At 37.3% G+C, this 23,074-nt stretch overlaps 1 protein-coding gene across 5 annotated transcripts in view; it reads right to left on the minus strand.

Moving 5' to 3' along the window:
- The window catches only part of SNX13 (sorting nexin 13), a 149,718-nt gene extending 127,109 nt beyond the window's left edge, over positions 1-22,609 (minus strand). For 4 of the 5 annotated variants that reach the window (XM_055347382.1, XM_055347383.1, XM_019031635.3 and 1 more), the window contains exon 1: positions 22,009-22,609. In XM_055347382.1, coding sequence (XP_055203357.1) covers positions 22,009-22,020 — 12 coding nt within the window. In that variant the 5' untranslated portion in view covers positions 22,021-22,609. The remainder of the gene's footprint in view (positions 1-22,008) is intronic. The other variant, XM_031013183.3, reaches the window with a different exon arrangement.
- Between the last annotated feature and the right edge of the window lie 465 nt (positions 22,610-23,074).

Raw genomic sequence — 23,074 nt, forward strand, 5'->3', positions numbered from 1 at the left:
GACCTAAAACTGTAAAAACCCTAGAACAAAACCTAGGAAATACGCTTCTGAACATTGGCTTAGCCAAAGAATTTATAAGTCCTCCAAAGCAAATGCAACAATACCAAAAATTGACAACTGAGACATAATTAAACTAAAGACCTTCTGCACAGCAAAAGAAACTATCAACAGAGTAAACAGACAACCTACAGAATGGGAGAAAACATTCGCAAACTATAAATCTGACAAAGGAATAATATCCAGAATCCGTAAGGAACTTAAGATGAATCAACAAGAAAAAAAAAATTAAAAAATGGGCAAAGGATATGAACAGCCACTTCTCAAAAGACATACAAGCAGCCAACATATTTTTTAAAATGCTCATGACTAATCATTAGAGAAAAGCAAATGAGGTATCATCTCATGTCAGTCAAAATGACTATTATTAAAAAGTCAAAAAATAACAGATGTCTGTGAGGTTATGGAGAAAAAGGAAATGTTAATACACTGTTGGAAGTAAATTAGTTCAGCCCCTGTAGAAAGCAGTTTAGAGATTTCTTAAAGAACTAAAAATGTAATTACCACTGGACCCCACAATCCCATTACTGGGTATTTACCCAAAAGAAAATGAATCTTTCTACCAAAAGGTAATCTGCACTCATATGTTTATCACAGTACTATTCACAATAGCAAAGACATGGAATTAACCTAGATGCCCATCAATGGTGGACTGGATAAAGAAAATGTGGTACATATACTACGCAGCCACAAAAGAGAACGAAATCATGTCCTTTGCAGCAACATGGATGCAGGTGGAGGCCACTGTCCTAAGCAAAATTAACACAAAAACAGAAAACTACCTACCATGTTCTCACTTAAAAGTAGGAGCTAAACACTGGGTACACACGGACACAAAGACGGGACCAAAAGACACTGGCCACTGCAAAAGAGGGGAAGAATGGAGGGAGCCAAGGGTTGAAAAACTACTTACTTAGTGCTGTGTTCACTATTTGGCTGATGGAGTCAATAGAAGTCCAAACCTCAGCAATGCACAAAATACCCATGTAACAAACCTGCACATTTATCCCCTGAACTTAAAATAATTTGAAAAACAAAAATAGTTGGTCCATATACACCTAAAAATCAGAAAAGCCATAAATACTAAATAACCTACTTAGTGTTCTCACCACCCTATTATAAGGTGACATACTATAGCAAAGTCAAATAAAAGCCAAAAATTTCCTCAGAAAGCAGCTTCGAATATATTCCAACATAACTAATGTTGTCCTGAGTTACCAGAATTTCATACCATACAGTTCAGTAGAAATAATTTTGGTTAGAAATTCTCAGCCAAATGATGTCACCTACCATAGCCAAAGAAAAATCTTAATAGCATTCCTACAAATAGTCTGAAACTGTATCTATAAAACACAACTTAGAAATGTACCCCTAGATGACAGACAATTGATCTAATGTGCAGAGTTCTATAACAAATACTCGAGTTTTAGAAAAATTGATACTATTCATATCCACCTAAACATCAGTTAAGTCAATGAAAGCAACTCAGGAGGAGGAAAGCGAAACAAGCATCATTTAACGTAATTGCTCTTCAGTTTTCGTCTTGCACATCTAAAACATCTAAAACATGAATACAAAAGATACATTATAAAAATGTATGTCACTCAGCTACTAAAAGTTTACTTTTGGGCTGGACAGGGTGGCTCACAACTGTAATCCCAGGACTTTGGGAGGCCAAGGCAGTAGGATCATTTGAGGCCAGGAGTTCAAAACCATCCTAGGCAACAGTGTAAGACCCCCATCTCTAAATAAATTAATTAAATTAATGAATGAGTAAAGAATAAAATTTTAAAAAGAAAAAAAAGTATCCTTTTGATGTGGCCTAAATCCCCATGACTTAAAACAGGCTTCATCTATCTGGTGTCATAGCCTCAAAAAGTTACCTTGCGTTTCACAATTCAAACACAGGTGAAATAAGATCGCTATACGCAAAATAGACTAATGTTTAAAAGCATAAAAGCTTTAATCATGATATATATTTCGCTTAGTAAAAGCACATGGGTTTTAATTACTAGTTAACATGATATACTATAATTATGTGAAAGTCTTGTTTTCACTTAGCATACAATTTTCTTATTTCTACAACAAACTGTTACCAAATTTACCATTTTACTACTTACCTTATTCTGACCAAAAATATATTTGAATGTTTTCGAGAAGGTTTGAATGAACTCTTCATTCAAAAGCAATTTCATAGTTCTCTTGCATAACTAGAGTAGCTTTTAAAGCCTACACATACAATGTACTTTTAAAAGCTTTCTTTAATTGTAAAAGAAAAATAAATTTGAAGCACTCTGTGGGCGGTGATGTCTGATGCTCTTATATTTCAAAGTTTAACAGTGAAAAATACAGAAATCAAGTTACGTGTCAAATTAATAAAATGAGTTGCAGTTAACCCATTTATTCTTACAAAAACTTTGAATCAGTGCAGCAATTATAAATTTCCAGCCCCATATACAGTTTATACTTTAATCTAAGTAAGAGGGTTCTTTGTGAATTTCACTTTGATTCTCTATGCATAAAAATTCTAATGCATAAATAAGAGGAGTTTGCCTAGATAATATATAAGGCCCTTTTTCACTCTAAGTCTGTATCATTTCTTGTATGTTGAAAAAGTGAAACCTATAAATAGTTGCTCACGAATCTAGAACTGGACAATTTAAAGTGTTCCTGAAAAGTAGGAAGTATAAAAGTAAAGAAATAGTAAAGGCTTTGCCATCATTTGGTGCAGCAGCGTGTACCCAGCCAAGCAGCACATTGGAGTGAGAAGAACAAATCTGACCAAACCTTAAGACTTCACAGCCTCCCCCGCCAGCGTTAGAAAAGACTCCAACCACTATCAGGAGCCTGTGGGACAACAGCCCCAAACTCTAGGGCTCTCCTTAGATCTTGCACAATCAATCCAAACCCCTTACCAGAGGATACAAGGATAGGACTTCCTATGAAATTCAGTCTATCAAGGTCTGGACTGACTCCTAAGAACTGTTTACCCAATTCCCAATTATTGGGCACTACAGGACTGCTGGATGTGTTCTCTAGACTAATAATGAACCCACTAAGCCTTGTTATCCTTGTTCATCATAGAGAGATAAATACATTCAGTTATCGATTCTCTCCTACACTCTGACCGCTGTACTGTTCTTGCTTTTTCCTCCCTTATACAATTTCCCAGTGATTCCATCCCTCCTAAACTTTCCCTCTAGGATCACTCTGTTCCAAAGTCAAAACAAACACTTCCATATCCCCGACAACTTCACTATTTTTGCTTCAAGTAAAAGCTGCTTCTCCTGCAGCTCTCTCAAACAAAGGCTGCTTATTCTTTCATTAATCATGTACCCAACTTCAGGATGCAGGGTCACGATCCCAACCATAACTCCCAGCCCATTTCCTGTAAAAACCCCTGTTGTTCCTGTATAATTCCTGCCCATTAGCATTACCTGGGGAAGTAGGGGGATTTTAAAATCCCACTACCCAGCTTATGCCACATACAAATTAAATCAAAATAGCTAGGTATGTGAGCCATGCATCAGAATTTCCAATGTTCAGGAAAGCTGAGATAAGAGCATTGTTAGTTTGTGAAGTTCCCCAGATGATTGCAATATGCAGTTACTTTTGAGAACCACCGATGTATGCACTACTAATCCATAAACATTCTTCTCTATCAGGAATGCTGAATAACCTTCAGTTATTTTAACATACATGTGGATAATCCATCAAATATGCTACTTTTAATATCATAAGCATTTCACCTCCACCAACATTCACTACAACTTCACTTTAGACACTACAAGACCACACACCCTCATTTACATAACCCACTTCTGTACTCACTTTCCTATCTAGATTGGACTCCATGGTTCACCATTCCAACCATTCTCTAGCAAATATCCTCATTTATCACATTATGTTGGAACTGCCTGTCTACTAATGGAGTAAACAGGTCACACAGGCAGTGAGCACAGGGTTACAAATACTCATTTCCACTTTTGGAGGAGTCCTCTTCTAGTTGCGGCTAACCAGGGAGAATACTCACAACAGGGCAGTGGAAGAGGACACTGCAGAATTTAAAGCTAGTGGGGTCTTAGTTTCCACTACAAAGCACAGCAGTTGTTAATTTTTCAGCACTGCTACATGTAAACCCAAGCCCCCACTGCCCTCATGTATATACCACATACTGTAAGTCTCCTGAGGGCATAAACTGTGTATGTTTTGTTCAGTGTTGTCTCATGCCAAGTATAACAACATCTGCCACACAAAGTAGGCTCCCAGTAAGTATGTGTTAACTAAGTAAAACAAAAATAGAGTAGAACTTCTGATTAATCATCTAAACCAATGTTTTCTAAATCGAGATTTTTTTCTTCAGTGAACATCTTCACAAGTTTATTTTCCTTTCTGATCATTAATTGGCATCATAACATTTATGTTCAGCTTGACCTTGGTTTCTGTATCCAGTCAATTCACTGGGCAACTACTATGTTCAGAGCAGAAAGAAAGGGAGAAGATTTAGAGTATGAAGTGTAGCAATAAACAAAAACTACTGGGAAAAAAAAAAGAGAAAATTATCAAGGCAGAAAAAGATAATTCACAACACTACCTTTAAGAGTAATTTTTTAAAATGTAATGAAAAATCTCTCATATGTGCTTACTCAGAAAAAGGTATGAAAGTAGATATGCAGACTGTTTTTAAAATGAAAACGGTAAACAATATTTTAACTTAATACACTTTCACACTGGTTTACTTTTCAAGTAGCAGGTAGTATTATAAACAAAAAAATGCATTGCAAATAATATTTTATTTTTAGATAGCACATACCACTTTTCTACAAAGAACACACCACATGGTTAACTCATTTACATTCAGTTAACACTCATTTAAAATATTTAAGTGAAGGCATTACTCCTAACATTTATTTCTACCATGCAAAAGTCATAAGGCTGTCACAAAACTTGTACTCCACCACGTGAAAAAACATGAAATATCCTGTTTGAGAAAGCAAAACAAGAAAGTTGGTCCAAATTGTGGTAATAATCAGGAAAAATAACTTACTATACACAGGATCTTTAAAACAGACTTGCATATAGAAAGTTGTAAAGAGAAAATGAATATGTATTTATATACTGTCAAGGTTTAACTATTTAAATGGCAAATAAAACTTTTAAAACCCCTCAATGAGAAAAGGTGTAACATTAGGAAGGTGGTAGCAATGAGGGCAAACAGACTGCTGCCAAGTGACTCTGTTAAGAGGCAGCTGGACCAAAAACAGATGATCCTCAAGAATACCATGATTTGAGCTATAATTCTTAGACCTGGAGTGTTGCTAAAAGAACGGGTCAGCCCAGTAGGGATCTCCAAAGCCAAAACCCAGAGAGAATGTGCTGGGAGAAAAAATAACAGAAAGCACCCCAATAATCCACGAGATCATGAAGCAAGGAGAAGAAAACAGATCACATATGCAGGGAGAACAGAGAAACAAATACTAGTTTCTACTTTTGGGAGTCCTCTTCTTCTCGGAGTTGTGGCTAATCAGGAAGAATACTCACAATAGGGCAGTGGAAGAGGACACTGCAGAATTTAAAGTTACTGGGGTCTTAGTTTCCACTACAAAGTACACTGGTTGTTGTTAATTATTCGGCACTGCTACAAAGTAAACCCAAGCCCCCACTGCCCTCAAATCCTCAATAAAATATTCTATAAATATATACACCATCTAGATATGATAGAATTCATGAAAAATACATTTATTCAAAACTCAATTTGGGGAAAACTATAATGGTTTAACTTCAGCTCTTCTTTTATCTATTTATCTTGTATATATGATATTTGACACCACTAATGAAGCTAACTTTTTAATGCATATCTTTTGACACCAAAAGCAACAAAGTAAACATAAATTGGACTACATCAAAATTAGAAAATCCTGTGCTTAAATGACACCATCAAGAAAATGAAAAGCTGTCCCATAAATGGGAGAAAATATTTGCAAATCATGTATCTGATTAATAGACTTCTACTCGAAATATACAAAGAATTATTAAAACTGAGTAAGAAACATGAATAACCCAATTTAAAAATGGGCACAAGACTTGAATAGACATTTCTCCAAAGAAGATATACAAATGAAATATGAAGATATACACATGAAAAGGTGCTCTCTAGAGGCACTAGAGAGATGCAAACAAAAACCACTAAGAGATGCTACTTGAGCTCACCAGGATGACTGTAATCAAGTGTTCTGGAGGATATGGAGAAAACAAAACCTTCCTACACTCCTGGTAGAAATGTGAAATAGTGCAGCCACTTTGAAAAATAGTTTGCAGTTTCTCAAAAGGTTAAAGAATTACTGTATAACCCAGCAATTCCATTCCTAGGTATAGACTCAAAAGAAATGAAAACATATTTCCACAAAAAACACTGTGGAAACACAATACAAATGTTCACAGCAGCATTATTTGTAATGACCAAAAAGCAGAAATAACCCATATGTCCAGCAACTGATGAAAGGATAAGCAAAATGTAGTATATCCATACAGTGGAATGTTACTTGGCAACAAAAATAAATTTGAAGTCCCATTACATGATACAACATGGATGAATCGTGAAAACATGCTAAGTGAAATAAGCCAGTCACAAAGGCCCACATATCGTACAACGCCACTCATATAACATGTTCAAAACAGGCAAAACCGGCCTGGCACAGTGGCTCACCCCTGTAATCCCAGCACTTTAGGAGGCCAAGGCGGGCAGATCACTTGAGTTCAGCAGTTCAAGACCAGCCTGGCCAACATGGTTGAAACCCCATTTCTACTAAAAATACAAAAATTAGCTGGGCATGGTGGCACGTGCCTGGAATTCCTGCTACTCTACTCAGGAGGCTGAGGCAGGAGAATCACTTGAACCTGGGAGGCAGAGGTTTCAGTGAGCCGATATCATGCCACTGCACTACAGCCTGAGTGAAAAAGTGAGACTCCATCTCAAAAAAAATAGGCAAAACCATAAAGACAGATTAGTGATAGCCTGCTGTGTGAAGGAGAAAGAAGTGTGGAGTAACAGGAGGAGGAGTTTTCAGTTTGGAGTAATGAGGTACTTCAACTTATTTTGATGACAGATGCCCAACTCTGTGAATATAGCAAAAGCCATTGAATTGAATGCTTTAGTTAGGTGAATTGCATGGTATATGAATTATATCTCAATAAAGCTACTTTTCAAATTACAACTAAACAACCCAGAGAAGTAAAATACATAAGCAGAATAGGCTAAAGGACAGACATATAGATCAAGGGAACAAAACAGATTCAAGATAAAACAAAATAAAAGCAATTCTAAAAAATAAGTAATTTAAAAAATAAGGTACTATCTCTAGTGCAGTGGTTCTCAGCCAAGGGCAATTTTGCTCCCCATGAGACACTTGGCAATGTATGGAGAAAGTATGGATTATCACACCTTGTTAGGGAAGGCACTATCATAGACCAGGCCAGGGATGTTGCTAAGCATCCTACAATGCACAGGACAATCTCTCACAACAATGAAGAGGACGAAGAAGGGGAAAAAAGAGGAGGAGAAAGAGGAAAAGGAAAGGAGAAAAAGAGGAGAAAGTGGAGGAGGAATAAAGGTATTCTATATTAAAGAGACATAACAATCACATTACTGAATTAGAACCTGGTTCTAACTGGGAAAATTTGCACATACCAAGTATTAGATTATAATTGGGAATTGCCGATAATTTTACTAGGTGTAACAATAATGTTGTGGTTATAGGTATTTTTTACATTCTTATGCCTGGGAGATTCAGGAGCGCATTTTAAAAAGTGACATAACATCAGCAATTTACCTTAAAATAGTTGAGCTATAATAACAACAAAAATAACAGAGAAAGTTAGGGCATATCCGTAGAGCTAAGGTAACAGAAGATAAATACGAAGAAAGTAGAGAGAAAGCAAATATGACAGTTTTAACAAATCCAGGTAATTGTATAATGGATGCTAGTGACAGTATTTTTTTTCAGGGTTTCTGTATGTTTGAAAGTGTGCTATATAAAAAATTAATTTAAATTAGGAATATTTTTCCCTTACAAAACACATCACAAATATACTAACAATACGTAGAAAACTACTTGGAAATTCTGGCTTAAAAAAAGGTAAATTGTTGTATTATCTAGGGCTGGGAAATGTCATTTTTAGAAAGGCAAAATCTATAGAAAAAGATCAACATATTTGAAAACATAAAATTAATTTTTTACTAATAACAAAACAAAATCAGAAAGTATACATATACTTGTAAAAATACATGCACCATATGCAACAAAATATTATAATCCATGAGTAAACAGATGTTTATAAATCATTAAGAAACAGACTACTACTCCAGACCCGGCACAGTGGCTCACACCATCACTTTGGGAGGCTGAGGTGGATGGATTACTTTGAGCTCGGGAGTTTGAGATCAGCCTAAGCAACATGGTGAAACCCCATTTCTACAAAAATACAAAAATCAGCTGGGCATGGTGGCACGTGCCTGTAGTCCCAGCTACTTGGGGGGCTGAGGCAGGAGGATCACTTGAGCCTAGGAGGTCAAGGCTGCAGTGAGCCGTGTTCGTGCTACTGCACTCTAGCCTGGACAACAAAGTGAGACCCTGTCTCAAAAAAGAAAAAGGAATAGACTACTACTCCAAAGAAAAACAGGATACGAACAGCAATTCAAAACAGGAAATATAAATGGCTAATAAGCATATGAAAAGATTATCTACCTTACCAGCAATCAAAGAAATCCAAAATTTTAAAGCAAGAATGTAATTTTTCACCTATGTAATAAGCAAAGATAAAAAGTTATGTCAAATTTTTTGTTTTAATAAGCTAAACAAGATTAAAAAATATAAACTATGCTCTTGACATTTATTTTGACATATATACACATTATATATGTGTATATATTATGCATGTACATATAATATATATGTGTATATATGTGTGTATATATATGTGTGCATGTGTGTATATATATATGTGTGTGTGTGTATATATATATTAGAAACAGTGTCTCACTCTGTTGCCCAGGCTAGAGTGCAGTGATGCGATCATAGCTCACTGCAGCCTCCAACACCTGGACTCCAGCAATCCTCCCGCCTCAGCCTCCTGAGTAGCTAGGACTACAGGCACACACCACCATGCCTGGCTAATTTTTTAATTTTTTGCAGAGACAAGGTCTCCCTACACTGCCCAAGCTGGTCTAGAACTCATGGGCTCAAGCAATCCTTTCACCTCAGCCTCCTGACGTACTGGGATTACAGGCATGAGCCACAGCACTCAGCCAGAAATTAAAATATTCTTGACTGTCCAGGTTTCTCAATAATTTTCCTATTCCATAAATACTCTGTTCTCTTTAGACTGCCTGTCCTTATGACACTAAACCAAAATAAAATTTATTATTTTGACATAATACAACACTACACTTGGCATTTCTAACCTTCTGTCTACCTCCTAAGCACTCTGTTTGGGCCACATGATAGTACTTAAAATCCTCAAGCATCAAGACCATTTCTATCATTACCTCATACTAAAAATAAGCTCAGTTACATGGAAATTCACCTTCAATTCCTTTAACTGAGTTAGAACAAATTTAGTTTATATATCAGAAGATTTCCACTCACAAAGTGTTCCTCTACTAAATAAAGTACACAAAACTTTTATCACAGCAGTTCCCTGGTACATAAGCAAGATAAAACAGGCCATATTCACAAATGTCCCCCCATCCATCTGTCATTCATACAGGACTATAACAATACAATAAAAGTCCTAATATTTACAAGTTTTGACTTCTGCTTTTCTCCATAATACAGACTCCAAGGGGAAATCAAAGCAACACAATCCTACCACAGCAAAGAAAGCTAGATCCTCAACGCATGGTATTAACACTTCATTTCTTTCTTATGAAAAGGAGCACCCTCTAAAACAACAATAGGAGCTATCATTTATTAAGTGCTTACTTGGCCAGGCACAGCAGCACATGGATGTAGTCCCAGCTACTCAGCTACTCAGACTGTGGCAGGAGGGTTGCTTGGGCCCAGGAGTTTGATTCCAGCCTGGGCAATATAGCAAGACCCCATCTCTAAAAAAATATATATATATTAAGTGCTTACAGTTGGCTAGGATTTGCTAACCACTTTAACTATATCTAGTTCTCACAATTCTATGACATAAGTTATACTAACTATTCTACAGATTTAAGAAATAACAGCTAAGTGATAAAACTGGAGCATGAACTGAGCTTTGGCTTAAAACCCAAGCATGTTCTTGAACCATTACTTTACACTGACTCTAAAGGTTTTTTAAAAGGAAGGATGGGCAAAATTCTGAATCAAACAAAACTGATTTACTTAGATTCAAAAAATTCAATTATGAGAAAAAAACAGAACAAACTAACCTGCCACTAACATCTTAAAATCCTTGATGCTTTTTAGGAATCTGATGTAGATTTTGTAGGTGTTAAGATAACTTTCAGAGTATGTTCTAAAGTTAGTAACAACTCAATATCAGAACAATGACTCTGACCCTGAAAATACTACAAGATTCTTTTAACTCACAATAAAAAGTAAGATTAACAGTGTTCATGTAAGTCCAAGATGATGTCTTTTCAATCAAGATAAATTCAGATAAGAGGTATATCAGAAAATTATACTGGGCTCTACTGCTCATGAAAAAAGTATATAAACCATTCTATTTGTTACCCTTTTAAATTAACAATAAAAAGTATTTTTTAAACCTAAAAATAAAGTATAACAAAAAATAGAAGTTAAATTTTCTATTTTGGCTTTTTTAATCTATTTGAGAAGGGATAGAAAGATTAAAGGCTAGGGAATATACCCTGAGAGAGAAACTTGCAGGCCTGTAGACACAGAGAAGAATAATGAATACAGAAAGGAGAAAAAACAAATCAACAACTACACAAAGCATCAGTGACAAGAAAGAAAAGATGGAAAGCATAGAGTGTAACTATATAAAGGAATAGAGATAGATATAGATTCACCCATAAAGGACCTTAATGGCATAATCTCCAACTAAGTAAAATGTTACTGTAACAGGCAGAAGACCCCACTCCTTGAGTATAATAGTTTATTCTATTATTATGTGAAAAGATAAGCAACTGCTGCATAAAGGGACTGAAATTATGTATATGCTTAATATCTACAATTTAAATTTATATCAGCACAAATTTTATTTGTAATACCTTAGCCCTAAGTCTCTTTACCTACCGCACAATACTATTAACACCACTTAAGTCAACTACATATTTAAAAAAAAAAAAGATTTTTAACACTCCTCACCTTTATGCTCTAAGACAATTCAACAGAAGAGCTTATATAAATGAGAGCCACTTTTCATAAAACTTTATCAAACTGACAAGAACCATAGTACTTCTCATGTCAGAAAACTACAATAATAGCATTTCAAAAGCATAATATGCAAGTGTACTACAATCTTTCCTTTTCATCTACAGTAAAAGTTTTAGTGTCCAAAAGAAACATATTGGTTAGCCAAAAATTATGGTTATGATCAATTCATATTACACAGGTGTCATCCCTTTTTATTTCCTCCCGAAATTCAGTCTAAATCTCACTCTTAGTATTCACTTTGGAAATGCAATACGTAAATTGAAAAGTTAGTAAAAACTGAGATAGAAAGTAAGGAAAGAATTAGATCATCTGGGTCATACAGGATTACTCTTGACATTTTAAAACTACCTCAATCAAAGAACACTAAAACAACTTCAAACATATTAAATTCTAAGTTTTGAAAATAAACCGCTTGCTATTTACATCAGAGGAAATAAGAATAAAGCCTCAGATTTATTGTTACTGTAGGAAACACTGCACAGTACATGTGTTACTTCACTTAATACTTGCAACAACCCTATGAGGTCAGTACCATTAATTTATAAGTCACACATATAAGAAAACTGAGGCTCTGAAACGTTAGCAACCTTTCCAAGGACAAAATGCTTGGAATCGAGAAAACTTAGATTCAAATCCAAATAATCTGACACCAGCCATCACTCTTAACCAAAAGTATACACTTTTATTCAGAAATTAGGAATATTTGGTTTGGGATTAGAGGAGATATATATACATATATAAAAAAGATGATTAACACTGAATCCTAGTATAAAGATAATCTTTCATCATCACATAAATTTTGTGTTAGTGCCTATTATATGATTGAATATTCTGAGCTGCTGACATTAATTTCTGGAGTTTCAGATTCATAAAATACATTTTTAATGCATCATAAAATACTCTCAAGTCTACTTGGTTTTTCTAAAACCTTTATGCAACCAATACTCACTATTTGGAAAGTATATTATTTCAGTTTCTTTTCCTGTAACTTTGTGGTGTTCTGCCCTTCAACCCCTGGGCCACAGAGCATTACAGGTCCATGGCCCATTAGGAATCAGGCTGCACAGAAGGAGGTGAGCAGCAGGGTTTAGTGGCGGGGAGTGGGCTTTTCCACCTGAGCTCAGCCTCCTGTCAGATCAGCTGGGACATTAGATTCTCATAGGAGCACACCCCCTATTGTGAAGTGCACATGCAAGGATCTAGGTTGCATATTCCTTATGAGACTCTCATGCCTGATGATCTAAGGTGGATCAGTTTCATCCCGAAACCATTCCCCCCAACAGCCGTCCGTGGAAAAAATGTCTTCCACAAAACCGGTCCCTTGGTGCCAAAAAGGCTGGAGACTGTCATTGTAGCCCATTTATTTTACTCTCCTGACTCCCACCAGGATTAAGACTATTGCAATACTTTAAGTGTTGAGCAGTTAGGTACCATACAAGAAAAAGATCAGATGTTAGTAATTAACACCACATGTAAAATAGCTGATTATATTAATAGTTGCAGTCTGAATTAAACACCAGTTGTGTTTCTCAGCTGAGAAAAATTCTGAGAAAACAAGCTATCTCAAACTCGGGAAGAGAACAAATTGCAAAATACAATATTACAGCTTGGAGAAACACTGGATAACACAATATCACATCTTAAAGTCAGAACATTATTTCCTAATATTTATATAATAACAGAAATAAGGTGAAATTTTATTTCACATTTAACTCTTCCACTAAAATTGTACAACTTCAGTTTTATAATTTCCAAACTTCACATGACAATGAATCCAAAGGCCATTCTCCACAACTCTAGCTCGAAAATAAAAGAAATCACAAAACAAAGAATCACAACTCTTTCCTATGCTAAGCCAGTCAGGCTAAAAATAGCCCCCAAGTTTCAGGTATAAAACCAATTCAGGTTTAAATGGAATAAGAACCAAGGATTCTCCAACAATGCACAGCTAAGGTCAAGAGCAAAGCTGGATTCACCTTAGGGTCTTCACAGATGCATCAGAATAAAAAGATCCCTTAGGAAATCAGAGAAAACAGTGCAATAAGTAAACAATGGTGAATTATTCCAGTTAATATACATGATCCTCTCATAAGTATATTTACAGACCATTATTCTACTTTAACAGTGGAAAAGAGGAGAATCATCTTATTGAACTTTTCTGGTATATATTATTTCTGAATATACAGTGGAATTACAGATGGGCAAACGACATAACAGTACTCTGTCTCCAACATTGAACAGAGACGCATTTTAGTCAAGAGACTGTGGTAGCAGCTGCCCTCCTTAAAAATGGACCCCCAAAATTTCCAACTTTGAAACCATGGCCAAATTTTTACTGATACTTACAAACTTTCAAGATAGCATCAAAGGTCATACAAACTGAAACAGTCAACAAAGTGCCATGAAAATCAGCATTATTGTACTATTACAGACAAAGCTTTTTTTAAATGTATCTAGTTTAGGAATTAAATTTTAAGTAATATTAATGAAATCATAATATCAAGTAGTAAGAGATACAAAATAAAATCCAAGTCCTTCTTGCATTTATAATTGGTTATATCAAAGTAACAACCTAATCAGATTTTTCCCTGTAGGAAAAATTAAGACAGAATTTCATTCCTAACTAAAAGCCTCAGGTTCAACTTTTTTTTGTCCCATTGCTCTTAAACACAATATTTAACCACAACGTACTTACTATATAAAATGTCTAATGAACAGATAGTAACCAATCCTTTAAGGGTAATTAATATGATGGTTTAAATTTATCATTGACAATTTCATCTCCGTAATTTTTCACTTTAATCTTAATTTTTCTTGAGGAAATATTCAACATTCATTCATTCAACAGATATTTAGTGAGGCCTACTAAGTATCAAGCTCTGTTCTAGGCTCTGGGAGTACAACTATGAGGCCCATCCTCAGGAGTTTACTCTATTAGGGAAAAACATGTAACAAGCAAATAAATATATACATAACACATGGAGGTGGGAACCGCAGGATCAAGTATTACTTTCACCAGGTTGACTCTTCAATTGCAAGAAATCCATTTCAGAGCTGCTGTCTCATCCAAACTAGTAGATTTACCAGGAGTTGTAAAGCTAACCCAAGACACAGTTATCTTTTAATTATATTCTCCAATCTTTTCCCCTCTTAACTTTTCACCCTTTAGTGGTATCATTTTATTCTGACAAAAGACCTCAAGGCTCCCGCTTTGATGGCCTAAGTGGTACAATGCTAAATTTAGCGCTGATAGTGATTTCTGAGGACAGGTTTCCCAACTGACTCACCACTTCAACACTAGAACTTATCAGCATGTGCCTAGTACAAAGTAGGCATACTCTTGTTTGGTGAAGAAATCAATCCATAAAAATCAATCTCCAGCACAAGTTATAACGAAAGCCTTATAAACATTATCCTTAATAACAGCTTTTCAAGGATTTACTAAGTCTGATTAAAAATAAAAGATTTTTCTTCCCACAAATGTTTGGGAATATGTACAGACAAATGACTGGCAACCCTCAAATAAATCATCTTTTTCAAAACATTTTTTAGAACTTTGCTTTAAGGCGGCCGGGCCCAGTGGCTCATGCCTGTAATCCCAGCACTTTGGGAGGCCGAGGCGGGCGGAACATGAGGTCAGGAGATGGAGACCATCGTGGCTAACCTGGCGAAACCTGTCTCTACTAAAAACACAAAAAATTAGCCAGGTGTGCTGGCACGCGCCTGTAGTCCCAGCTAGTCAGGAGGCTGAGGCAAGAGAATCGCTTGAACCCGTGAGACAGAGGTTGCAGTGAGCTAAGATCGCGCCACTGCACTCCAGCCTGGGCAACAGAGCGAGACTCTGTCTCAAAAAAAAAAAAAAGAGAACTTGCTTTAAGGCATTCATTGAAATCGGTTTACCAACCACACAAGAGACTATCCCCTTTTTTCTCTTTCACTTCTTTTAGTCTATTCCCTGTCTCCCCTGTAACTGCACCACTAGCCAGGAGACTCCCCTCCTAATTTCCCCTCAGGACCCACCCACCTAACCACCAAGAAAATAGTGAGCAATAAAACTACATGGAGCCTAGGATTTACATTCATTAGTACAAGGAATATACAGAAAAAAAAAAAAAAAACCCTGATGTACTACCACTATTTCTATAATGACTGGCAATTGACAAAGTTATACCCTCCATCATCTTATATGATCTTCATAACAATGTGAGAACAGCAAGAAAGGTGCTATTACCCCAATTTTACACAGAAGGAAATTAAAGCTTAGAAAGTTCAAACTACTTCCCCAAAATCCCATCATAAATAAGTGATAAAGTCGAGACTCATCCCTTATAGTGCTTAACATACAGGTTTGTGTGTTGCCATACATATAATTTGTTGATAGACACAGTATTTATCACTATCACTCCAGCCTATTTATTCATTTAATTCCAAATACTTTTAAAACGTTAAACAGTTTAAGAGCTATCTGCTTGCTTCAACGTTTCCTCTCCTTACACATATTTAAGGCTTTGTGTCACCAAAATTAAACCTGACTCTGAAACAGAAAGTCAATTCCAGATTACAATCAATTGAGGAGGCACTTCATGGTCTATGAAACCACAGAATTTCAAAGCACGGTTTAAAAAGCCATAATCTGAGAACCTCATTCAGGGAAAGCTGTAAAGTCACTGTGGTGGATAATTTTAGATGTCAGCTTGACTATATTAAGGAATACCTAGAAACCTGGTAAAGCATTCCTTTGGATGTGTCTGTGAGGATGTTTCCAGAGGAGACTGAGATTAGCATGTGAGTCTGAGTGGACTACCTGGAGGTCTGCCTTCCATGTGGGCAGGCACCACCCAATCTGCTGGGGGCCCAGAGATAACAAAAACAGAAAGATGTATATCTACCAGAGCTGGGATACACTTTTCCACTCCACCACTTGGGAGAAAGTGTAAACCATACATGTGATAAGGGATTAACAGACTAAATATAAAAGGAACTCAATTCAATTTCAAGAAAATAACCATTTTTAAAATGGGCAAAGGGCTTGAATAGACATGTCTCAAAGGAAGACATAAATCTGGCCAACAAATACATGAAAAACTGCTCAGCATCACTAACCATTAGGAAAATGCAAATTAAAACCACAATGAGATATCACCTCACACCTGTTAGAATGGCTATAATCAAAAAAATGAGAGTAAGTGATGCCATGAATGTGAAGAAAAGGGAATTCTTGTACACTGTAGGTAGATATGTAAATTAATACAAACATTATGAAAAATGGTATGTAGGTTCCTCAAAAACCTAAAAATAGAACTACCATACAATCTCACTCCTGGGTATATTTCCAAAAAACGGAACTCAATATGTTGAAAGGATATCTGCACTCCCAGGTTCACAGCAGCATTAGTCACAAAATCCAAGACAAAGAATCAACCTAAGTGTCCATCAATGGATAAACAGATGAAGAAAAGGTGGTAGATACAATGGAATACTAATTGGGCTTAAAAGAGAAGGAAATTCTGTCACTTGCTACAACATGAACGAACATGGAGAACATCACGCTAAGTGAAAAAAGCCAAGCATGGGAAGACAAATACCACACGATCTCACTTATATGTGAAATCTTAAGAAGTCGAACTCACAGAAGTAGACAGCAGAATGACAGATACCAGAGCCTGGAGAAGAGGGAGCAATGGGGATATACTGCTCAGAGTACAAAGTTTCAGATAGATAGAAGGAAGAAATTTTTAGATCAATTAAACAACTGTCAACAATCATGTATTATATTTTTTAAATAACTAAATTTCAATTGTCTCACCACAGAAAATAATCAAGGTGATATGTTATTCAGCTGCACTTAATCATTCCACATTGTACACACATTTCAAAATATCACCCTGTACTCCATAAATGCATAAAAATGACTGTCAATTAAAATAATATTTAAAAAGAAAAAATTCTTTAAGAATGTTTATCAATATTCCTCTTGGTTTGTCAAAAGATGCCAAGTAAGGCTGTGTGTAGAGTGGCAAGCCAAACTCATTTTAGATACTGATGTCCTTCCGCTCCCGTTATAAAATCCCTTTCCTACCTCTTAACACCTCTGAATGCCAGTGGACCTATGGTCTTCTTGCTTTGGTTAGTAGCTCTTGCAATGTCATTAATAATTAAAGAAATAGCTTATATAGCTTAAGGATTAATCGGCCCCAAGAGTATTTCTATTACAAATATATTAATCAACAAAACCAAGTCATAATATTTTACTAAGCACTTATGGGCAAGATAACTGTGTGTGAGCGTGGATGTATGTGCATGTGTGTGTTCAAAAGGACCCCTGGATGTTCAGGGAGCCTTTCTTGATACGTAACTCATCACTCCAGGATTTCCCTAAGTGAAATACAAGAAAGTATATTCACCTCCATGGTTAAATGACTCTGCAATATGCTGTAAATTCTATCATCTTCTTGGAAAATAAATCACCTATCAAAAACTAACTATGGTAAGTCCTCCAGAGAAGAAACCTATTAACCTTCTTTAGGCAAATATCCTCCAAATTTATTTCAACTACAAAACCTTTTACTTCTTTAACAACTATTAACCTGGAACTTCTCAAAGTGCTGCACTTTATGTCTTTTCCCATTTATATCAGATCTGTTAACTCTGAGAATCAGTGTTAATATTGAAAAATCAACAAATCTGGATGGAAGTAACAACACAAATAGAAACTATTTTTATTTAATAGTCACTTAATGATTCATATTTACAGACAACTCAAACAACTAATAGCTTTAAATAGCTACACTGTTTATTATTTTTTAAAACACAGGACAAGTGACAACACGTTGATAACTGGTTTCTATGCAAAAACAACCTCCAAAGTATGCCACAACACTGGAAAGTATTGAGCACATTTTCCCACATTTCTTACCTTTAGTTTTCTGTAATAATAAATGCTCAGAATTATAATCCTAATTGCTCCTGGTATCAAGAAAAGTTTAAAAGTGTGTTTGATGAAAATTCACTGATAAATATTTCATTATCTTCTAATGTTGTGAAAACTCGGATTAATTAAAACAAATTCTCAGGTAAACAAACATCCCATGCTCTAATTTCGATATATGAAGTTTACTGTTAGGGAAAAAAGAAAAAAAAAGAAGGGATAGAGGGAGAGTGAGGAGTGAATATTAAACAAGTAACTTTCATGTACACTATGACAAATTTTTTGCCAAGTATAGCAGGAGTCACATTAGGAGCAGGAAGTCCTAACAGGAGCAAGGACAACAGAAGGGGAAAAAAACTAACATTAAAAACAAACAAACAAACAAAAAACTAGCTAGACATTACATACAGCTCATCCCTGTATGTAAAATGCAAAAAAAAAAAAAATATATATATATAAATATGACTAGCAAGTTTTCTAAATAATTCCATTGTATTTAAGATAAAATAATATAAATTGAAGCCAAAAAGTTTACATCGAGAATTATATGGGAGCTATACTTTCAATTTACATTAATCTATATTTCATAGGCTCAAAGTTCAACGTACATATTAGTTTGCTCAACTGAGTGATATTCCATTTTAGCTTAACTTAAAATGGTCCCTAATTGATCACTTGTGTGGCTTCTCATTTCTGAAAAGGTTTCAATTAGAGATATATTTTTGGCCCGGCGCAGTGGCTCACGCCTGTAATCCCAGCTGCTTGGGAGGCTGAGGCACGAGAATAGTTTGAACCTGGGAGGTGGAGGTTGCAGTGAGCCAAGATCGCGCCACTGCACTCCAGCCTGGGCAACAGGGCAAGACTCCGTCTCAAAAAAAAAAAAAAAAGATATATTTTCACAAAACGCAAAACTGAAAAGTTTCATATGAACACTTATCATTACTATTCTCATTATGTATCTATGTACTTAATATCCTCACCTTGGTTAAAAAAAAATAAAAAATAGTATGCTGATTTTATCAGCTACAAAGAAAATTAATGATGCATTCCACACTGAGACATAAAAAGCACACAATGTGGAAAAAGAGGACCTAAATATGATTTCTGTCTCCTCCATTCTTTATACAACTCTAAGTAAGCTCTTTCAACTTTCTCAACCTGTTTTATCATTGGTTAATGGGGATATCACCTACCTCAGTGTTGAGATGTAAAGAATCCAGGCACATAGTACAATTCACCACTTTCTGAGCACAGTAAATGCTTGCTGAGCATGACTAATATAAAGACAGGAGAATCTTTCATAGCACAGCTCATCACTACACATTTTGAGACCTAACATGAATTAAATCACATCTCCTAAAAGCTGCTGATCTAAGTCAGCAATGTCTAGCAGAAGCAATAAAAAGGAAGTCTCACACTAATTTTGTAGTAGCCAATATTGAGTGAAATTTTATATCTAAAATATCTCAAAATAGGACTAGTTTACGAGGCTTAGAAGCCTTGTTTAAAAAATGAAAAGGAAAAAAGCTAAGGTAAAGCAGAAAGTCTTTAAAAAGTAATAATCATTTTCAGTTTACTGACAATATTCAGACAAGGAAGTACAATAGCATGTTTTAAAATCTATCAAGAGAGCTGAAAACTACTTGAGAGGCAGCAAAATGGTCAAATGGTCAGAGCTCTCTACTGAGAGTTAGGAGATGAGATTCCAGTTTCGACTGTCACTAATATTTAATAATTGACCTTGGACAAGAGTCTCTGGCTTCAGTTTCCTAATCTATAAACGACTACTGAAAACTATAGGGAAGACTTTAGTACAATTTAATCTGGGCCTTACTTTGGCGAGGCAATCTAGAAAAGTTAATAGAATGGGCTAGGTGGCAACTGCCAAGGTTGGAATCCTGGTTCTGCCACTTATAAGTTGTGCAGTGTTCACACAAAAAGTACTGAAGTACAGTTTACTTAATATTATCATTGATTTACTGTTTAAAATATTTCCCTAAAACGCAAAATTGCATTAAAATATAGAAGCTGAGAAAGCTCCATCTTTCCAAATCATTTTACTGGCAGACATAGAAGTAGTTCATTTGAAAGTACTAAAACTCTAAAACATGTTAACATAAGCTAAGTTTAATGAAAAGATCGTATCATATAATATTACACATTAGAGACAACACTAAACACTTATTATAAGGCTAACTGTTCCCACTAAAATATCACACTTAAGGTAAAAATGAAACTTCTGCTACTTATGTCTTTTTTCTAATCTATTACTGCTAATCACAACACAAACTTATGCTATAACCATAATCTCAATTAACTCCAAGAATGAAAAAGCTGTAGAATTTAGAAATATAAAATGAACTTCAAACAACTAAAAATACGTACTGTAGAAGTTACAATCAACCAGTAAGTATTTATCATATGCCAGGCTCTGGGCTTAGATTAAGTACAAACAGCAAAGTATAAAGTTCCTCAAAGTTAGTCACGTTCCAAGGACCTGAAATTTCAGGCAAGTACGTGCTTTACCATCACTTTTCACAAAATAAAAGCCACTCACCTACAAATGTTTGTATTTCCTTTTTGGCCCATGTAGGAATACTTCCCATTGCCCACTAAAACTGTTTCCTATTCAGTTCAGCCCATAAAAATGCCCAATCCGGTCAGTTCCTCACGTCAGGATACTCACAGTACTTAAAGTGAACCGCTTCGAAAAAGGTATTTCATCAAATCACAAGGTTGAGTATTTTATGTTCAGTGACACCTACACCTGCAGATACTACAATACATAACTGGGCTAACCTGGGTCAAGTACCTAGTTGCACCGATTTAGTTCTTCCCCTTAAAGTGTTGCTAGTAAAGGCAAACTCTACTTCTTCAAAAAGTCGGCTTTTTGCAATGCCCATTAGGCACTAGAAAAGGGAAATTGATTGGTTCGTCATAGTTGCCCTACTTCCATTTCAGGTCCAAAGAAAAAAACTATTCCATAGAGAGTAACAAGGGGGCCACACGCAAATCAAGGTGGCAGATGCTAAACTGAACTTTGTGATGACCACGATTTAACCGAAAAGGTGATGGATGTGGGGGAGGGGGATGACACAACTGAGCCATACAAGCGCAGCTTGAGATAAAAAGTCCACTTCATGAAGCAGTCAAAGTAGAGGGTGGGAAACAAACCGGTCGGGCCGAGCAACAACCCCAGGTTGCTGACCGAGCTCGGAGGCGGAGGGCCCTGGAGCCCAGGGACCAGAGAAAGGAGACCTAGGGCAAACCATAGGATAACAAGAACCAGCAGTAACGTGGAAAGGCCAACGCTGCCACAGAGTAGCGTGTAAGGGGACACGAAGAAGGGAGCGATGAGTTAGAAGGGAGTGACAGCAGGAGGGAGACCAGTGCCAGGGGCGAGTGGCAAGTGGCAACTGCGAAAGGCGAGGCACGGGCAGCCGGAGGTGGTGGGACTCTGTTGAGTCAGCACAGCTCCTACTCTGAGGGCACTTGTAGGATCCCTGCTGCTCCTCGGACCCTGGAGCCCGCGGCGAAGGGTCAGGCCCACCTTCCGTAGAGATGATGTTCTCTGACGGGCTAGCGCCGGCCCCTTCCCCATTTCACAGGTAAACACTGGCCACCGTCGCTGCTTACCTCAGTTAACATTATTACACCCCGGGGAAGTGAGGTCCTCCCTAGCCTCGCCTCATGGCAACAGCCGTAGCAGCAGCGAAAACTGCTCGGGCCGCCGCCAACGGCGGCAACTGCTCCTTCAGTCTTCTCCCGGGCGGCGGCTTTACTCGGCTTCTCTGGCCTCCCCGCGGCCCGGTCGCTCGCGACGGACGCGCCGCCATCTTGGAAGAGCGACGTCCGCGTCTCGCTGCAACGTGCGTTCCCATTGGCGGGCGCAGGGGCTGCCGGCGTCTCGTGACCGTCTCCATAGCGCCGGCGCGCGGAGGAGCGGAGGTAGGCTGTCGGCAGTCGGCTTGGCGCTGGCTTGTAGGGCCCCGGGACCGGGCGCCTGGGCCAACTTGGGACCGCTGGGAGTGCAGAGGGGCCCCAGCGCCCGAGCCTTCCGGGAACGGACGTGCGCGCCCTTGGGGCCGGCGCATCATCCACCGCCCACTAGCGTTGGCCCGCCCTGGGGAGAGGAGAAAATGCCAAAGGCCGACACTTGACTGATGGCGCTGCGGACCTCGCTGGTCTTGGGGACAAGGCGGCAGATTTCCTTTAGAAAAACTTCCCTCTCGCGTCTCCCTGGCCCCGCGGCGACCGAAGAGTTGGGGTTCGGCTTTCTTCTCCTGGGATTTAAGTGTTAGTTGAAACAGCTCCCTGCGCGGCCCTTTTCTCCTGAACTTTGACAGAAACTTCCCTTTGTCCCTACCAATCCTCAGTGAGTTCTTTACAGGGGTCCGAGACAGGTTGTAGATATGATGCGGCTTATCGGCTTTACCCCGATCCTAGCGGAGTTAGGACTGTTGCTGATGTGATTGGCCAGCACCTGCCTAGACTGTTGCTGATGTGACTGGCCAGCACCTGCCTAGACTGTTGCTGATGTAATTGGCCAGCACCTGCCTAACGATGAAGGTTTAGTTATGCTACAAGTAAGACGCCTCTAAAAAAACGTAAAACAGGCTTTACGTTTTACCTGCTATCTCCACAAGTTTACTAGCTGCTTAATACAATATGCTTGTATATCAAGGTGAGCAAATTTCAGCAA

The sequence above is a fragment of the Gorilla gorilla genome, chromosome 6 (assembly GCF_029281585.2).
Source record: "Gorilla gorilla gorilla isolate KB3781 chromosome 6, NHGRI_mGorGor1-v2.1_pri, whole genome shotgun sequence".
Lineage (NCBI taxonomy): Eukaryota > Metazoa > Chordata > Mammalia > Primates > Hominidae > Gorilla > Gorilla gorilla.